At 51.9% G+C, this 6,000-nt stretch overlaps 1 protein-coding gene across 1 annotated transcript in view; it reads right to left on the reverse strand.

Annotated features, from left to right (window-relative positions):
* Positions 1-5,938, reverse strand: part of LOC140112538 (NACHT, LRR and PYD domains-containing protein 12-like) — a 28,885-nt gene extending 22,947 nt beyond the window's left edge. Inside the window, exons 1-2 of the mRNA XM_072132525.1 lie at positions 5,864-5,938; positions 966-1,027 (exon numbers count right to left, since the gene is read on the reverse strand). Of these exons, the coding sequence (XP_071988626.1) occupies positions 966-1,017 (52 nt within the window). The 5' untranslated portion in view covers positions 1,018-1,027; positions 5,864-5,938. The remainder of the gene's footprint in view (positions 1-965; positions 1,028-5,863) is intronic.
* Between the last annotated feature and the right edge of the window lie 62 nt (positions 5,939-6,000).

Consider the following 6,000-nt stretch of genomic DNA (forward strand, 5'->3'; position numbering starts at 1 on the left):
CCAAGTAGTCTGCAATGTTCTAAGATGCTTTTCCCATGAGGACATCGACAAGTGATAGAAATTTAGATCTACTAAGACACACCGATCTATTTGCTAATGGTTGCCAGCCATCACACTTGGCGTCAACTAGCAAAACCATCATTGTGTCTAAGATTACGAGGTTTTGTCGTTGACCTTCTGGCAACACGTGGCCTCTTCAGATCAGAACATCTCATTATCTTGCATGAAAAAGCCAAGCTGGATGCTGATCAGAAGTCCAGATTTACTGCCAAAGAAGAACTTTGTACTGTTGTCGGGTTACATCCATCCATTAGATCTCGATAAGAGGTCTCAAGGCTTCACACAGACATTATGCTGGAAGAACAGAATATAGACTGGTGAAACCATTTTGATTTTTGGGACTATAAATAGAAAAATAAATTCCAGTGTTTCTAACAGTTATGGGAAAATATCCCAGAAAATGCTATAAAGTACAGAATCGTATTGAACAGAAGAATAGTCAGAAACGTAAGCCAAATATTGAAAAACCAGAAGAATAGACATAGCAAGCAAAGCTCAGATGAGAGAGCTAGTAAGAAAATATTTAACCAGCAATCATAATAGCGCACGTGGGGGATTTATTAGAGTAGAGAGTCTGCTTCCAGGTGAGAGGAGAAGAGCTTGGAGAAGAGCTGGTTCTGAGGAAGTTTGCAGAGACCCATGCGATAGAACAACATTCAGACTACAGAATTCAGCATCTTCTCATTCTAATATTGCGACCTGCAGAAGACCCGGACACATATCTAACATAAATTACATAGAGTAAAGCTTGTGCTTCCAGTTATATCCTCTGCTTATGCTGGAAGTAACCGGGATCAGCTGATCATTCAGGATTAGGCATCAGTATAAACAATCCAGAAAACCCCCTTTAATATTGATATTAAATGTATCATTGAAAAGCTGCAATATAAAGGTAAGGTCCCTACCAGAAATGGATCCTGCCTTCCGATACGGCTTCCGGTACATTCTTGGTTCCATAGTTCTGTCCCTGTAAGATAAAGGACTATGATTTACAGAGAATTTCTTGCATGTCAGTGAAGCTGATCATCTGCCAAAGCTATAAAGAGACTCCGAGACTCTCCACAGAGCAGAGCACAGAACCCGGCACATGTACAGAGGGGAGCACAGACCCCGGCACATGTACAGAGGGGAGCACAGACCCCGGCACATGTACAGAGGGGAGCACAGACCCCGGAACATGTACAGAGGGGAGCACAGACCCCGGCACATGTAAAGAGGGGAGCACAGACCCCGGCACATGTACAGAGGGGAGCACAGACCCCGGCACATGTACAGAGGGGAGCGCAGACCCCGGCGCATGTACAGAGGGGATCGCAGACCCCGGCGCATGTACAGAGGGGAGCGCAGACCCCAGCGCATGTACAGAGGGGAGCGCAGACCCCGGCACATGTACAGAGGGGAGCGCAGACCCCGGCACATGTACAGAGGGGAGCGCAGACCCCGGCACATGTACAGAGGGGAGCGCAGACCCCGGCACATGTACAGAGGGGAGCGCAGACCCCGGCACATGTACAGAAGGGAGCGCAGACCCCGGCACATGTACAGAGGGGAGCGCAGACCCCGGCACATGTACAGAGGGGAGCGCAGACCCCGGCACATGTACAGAGGGGAGCGCAGACCCCGGCACATGTACAGAGGGGAGCGCAGACCCCGGCACATGTACAGAGGGGAGCGCAGACCCCGGCACATGTACAGAGGGGAGTGCAGACCCCAGCACATGTACAGAGGGGAGCGCAGAACCCGGCACATGTACAGAGGGGAGCGCAGACCCCGGCACATGTACAGAGGGGAGCGCAGACCCCGGCACATGTACAGAGGGGAGCGCAGACCCCGGCACATGTGCAGAGGAGAGCGCAGACCCCGGCACATGTACAGAGGGGAGCGCAGACCCCGGCACATGTACAGAGGGGAGCGCAGACCCCGGCACATGTACATAGGGGAGCGCAGACCCCGGCACATGTACAGAGGGGAGCGCAGAACCCGGCACATGTACAGAGGGGAGCGCAGACCCCGGCACATGTACAGAGGGGAGCGCAGACCCCGGCACATGTACAGAGGGGAGCGCAGACCCCGGCACATGTACAGAGGGGAGCGCAGACCCCGGCACATGTACAGAGGGGAGCGCAGACCCCGGCGCATGTACAGAGGGGAGCGCAGACCCCGGCACATGTACAGAGGGGAGCGCAGACCCCGGCACATGTACAGAGAGAGCGCAGACCCCGGCACATGTACAGAGGGGAGCGCAGACCCCGGCACATGTACAGAGGGAAGCGCAGACCCCGGCACATGTACAGAGGGGAGCGCAGACCCCGGCACATGTACAGAGGGGAGCGCAGACCCCGGCGCATGTACAGAGGGGAGCGCAGACCCCGGCACATGTACAGAGGGGAGCGCAGACCCCGGCACATGTACAGAGAGAGCGCAGACCCCGGCACATGTACAGAGGGGAGCGCAGACCCCGGCACATGTACAGAGGGAAGCGCAGACCCCGGCACATGTACAGAGGGGAGCGCAGACCCCGGCACATGTACAGAGGGGAGCGCAGACCCCGGCACATGTACAGAGGGGAGCGCAGACCCCGGCACATGTACAGAGAGAGCGCAGACCCCGGCACATGTACTACTGCTGGTGATACTGTAATAATGATGACCGTGCCACCTCCGGACGGAGAAGCCATAATGAATCTCCCCACGATGTCTCGCATAAATACACAGAACACTTTATTTTATGGTGTAAAAATGGCCACAATTTTATTCAAATCACAGGACTAAAACAGGACTAGAGGAGGAGGAGTCAGGTGAGTTGCTGGGGGTGGGAATCACCCATACGGTGAGTAGCAGGGCCGGTTTTAGTGGGGCCCTGGGCAAAACTAAAAGTGAGGCCACCAAAATAAAAATAAAACAGCAGCCACCCCAATCCCACCCCTAGCAGCCTACCCCTGATTCCCAGCACAGACACATTTTTAAAAAGTGCCCACACCCTGATCAGAAAATGCTGACAACATTACTAATGACTGATGCTACACATAAAGATGCCGTCTGGTATCAGTCAGTGACACAGACATTAGTGGCATCTGGTACCTTACAGGTGATATCTGCTCCATTGGGAAGAGGACTTCACTACCATTTCTCCCAGCCACAGTATATAGCCTGCAGCCCCTGAACCCCAGTATATAGCCTGCTGTCCCTGCCCCCAGTATACAGCCTGCAGCCCCTGCCCCCCCAGTATACAGCCTGCAGCCCTTGCCCCACCCGGCATATAGCCAGCAGCCCCTCCGGCTGGTCCACTTTTATCCATCATTGCTTTGACTCCATGTTCCCGCGCGGTCTATCGCATACGTTATGACGTCAGTAGAGTGTCAGCAAGTGTCAGCATAGCCGTCGCTATGTGCAGCAGAGGTCGGCAGACGCCATGTGATGACATCATTGCTGTCAGATCCAGAGGAGAGGAACAAGCAGGACCACTGAGGGGGAACATGGCATCAATAGAGATTGAGAGACACTAAAATAATGGGAGCAACAGTGGGGGACTACAGAACGGGGGATATTATAAGTGTGGGGGGGGCTAAAAGGAGGAGGGGCATTATACGATGGTGGACAACATTAGGGTTGTTATATACGGGGTCCACAGGGGACATTATATGTGGGTTGGCCGCAGGAAACAGATATTATACTGTGTGTGGGTTACAGGAAAGGGACATAAGAAGGAGGCTTGATACATTGGGGCTCATTTACTAAGGGTCCGAACGCCGCACTTTCGTCGGGTTTCGCGATTATTTCCGTTTTGCATCGAATTGCCCCGGGTTTTTGGAGCATGCGCTCGGATTGTGGCGCATCGGCGCCAGCTTGCATGCAACACAAATCGGGGGGCGTGGGACAACCCGACGGATTCAGACAAACCGCGGAATTTAAAAAAGGAATTGTGTCGCAAGATCAAGCACTCACATGCACCAGGAAGAAGAAGCAGGTGAACTCCGGCGGACCTCGGCGCAGCAGCGACAGATGCAGGAACTCGGGCGCACGGGCTTAGTGAATCACGGCAGACCTGATTCCTCGCCGGACAGCGCGCCTCGGGATCTCGACGGGACCGGGTAAGTAAATCTGCCCCTATGGGTGGGATAGTGGCAGGTGCCTTCTGAATAATACACCCGCCATGTATGGAGTGGACTCAGTCCGGATGTTCTCTGCATATATACCTTTACAACAAGTGGCTCAGATTTATCAAAACTAGTGCAGTCCGTACTATGTGCAGTGTACCCCACGATGGTGCCGAGTGCAGCAGATTATAGAACATTGCTGCACGGTCTCCAATTATCAGGTACACTGCTCGGGAAGTGTGCACCAACTATTTTTTAGGTGCAGCCTTAACATAGAGGGGGGGCACATTTACTTACCTGTCCGAGTCACGATCTCCGAGGAACCAGCACTGTGCCGCGATCCACGTAGATCCTGCGCCCGATATCCTGCATGTGTCGCTTCCCGCTCAGGTCCGCCGGAGTTCACCTTCTTCTTCCCGGTGCATGTAAGTGCATTGTCTTGCGACACAAATTTTAATGTTAAATCCCACGCTTAGTCCGAATCCGGCAAATCGTTCGACGGCCCTCCCCCCCCCCCCCAATTTCTGTTGCATGAAAGCCAGCGCCGATGAGCCAAAATCCGATCGCGTGCGCCAAAAAACCCTTCTAAATTTGGCCCCTCATAAATGAGCCCCAGCTCCAATTCTGTGGAGTTGCTGTATAAAATGTGGCACAAACTCAGACTAAGCAGTAACAGCGCCTTTAGATGACATTGGGGCTCATTTACTAAGTGTCCGAATCGCACACTTTTGTCGGGTTTCGCGAATTTTCCCGTTGTGCGCAAAATTGCCCTGGGTTTTTGGCGCACGCGATCGGATTGTGTCGCATCAGCGCCGGATAGCATGCGACGAAAATGGGGGGCGTGGCCATAGGACAACCCGACGGATTCGGACAAACCGCGGAATTTAAAAAACGATTTGTGTCGCAAGATCAAGCACTCACATGCACCGGGAAGAAGAAGGTGAACTCCGGCCGACCTCGGCACAGCAGCAACACAGGAAGGAACTCGGGCGCACGATCTTCATGAATGGCGCCGGACCCGAATCCTCGTCGGACAACGCGCCGCGGGATCGCGACAGGACCGGGTAAGTAAATCTGCCCCATTGTTTCTGTCTTGTCGGTCACAGAGCAGTCGCGACACAAAACTGGCGCAGACACTTTATAAATACATGGGTAAGCTCCAAAGATTTTTTTGTTCAGTGCAAAGTCAGACAGAAAACTTGCGCAGCCAGAATAATAGATCTGGGCCATTACTTTTTATTGACCCTTAGTGAAGGGGTTAACCAGAAGGGAAAAAAATAGTTCAGTCTCCTAGAAAGCAGTGAAAAATAAAATAATAATTTTTTATTAAAGTGTTTTTAAAGTGAAAAAAATAATTAAAAAAACATGATAAAAACCTAAAATATCTGCTATCTTTGTCATCGTGCCAACAAACAGAATGGAGTTAAAACACAAAAGTTAAAAAACAAAGTTACAGAAAGGGTTAAAAAAAAAAAAACTCTAAACTATTTTTTTAGTCGCACCTCCCACCACGTAATAATATTATCATTAAATATACAAACAGAAAAGTCAGATCCTTCGAGGGACTCGATGAAACTCTTGGGCCTCAGAGTCCAAAACAGACACAAAGATTGGGGTAAGAAGTGCAGGGACATCCCCAGAGGTGACATCACCTGATGGAGGGAGGTAACGGACAGGTGGGGGGTGACACAGACAGGAGAGACGCACCTGAGGAGCCGCAGGGATCTGTGCTGTCAGGGAACAATCCCAAGATAATGATGATGTCACCAAAGGGGCGGGGCCTCACAAAATACCAGGATCACAGGAAGTGACTGAGGGATAGGAGGAGAGAGAGGGGAGCGAGG

Source organism: Engystomops pustulosus, unplaced genomic scaffold (assembly GCF_040894005.1).
Source record: "Engystomops pustulosus unplaced genomic scaffold, aEngPut4.maternal MAT_SCAFFOLD_824, whole genome shotgun sequence".
NCBI classification, from domain to species: domain Eukaryota; kingdom Metazoa; phylum Chordata; class Amphibia; order Anura; family Leptodactylidae; genus Engystomops; species Engystomops pustulosus.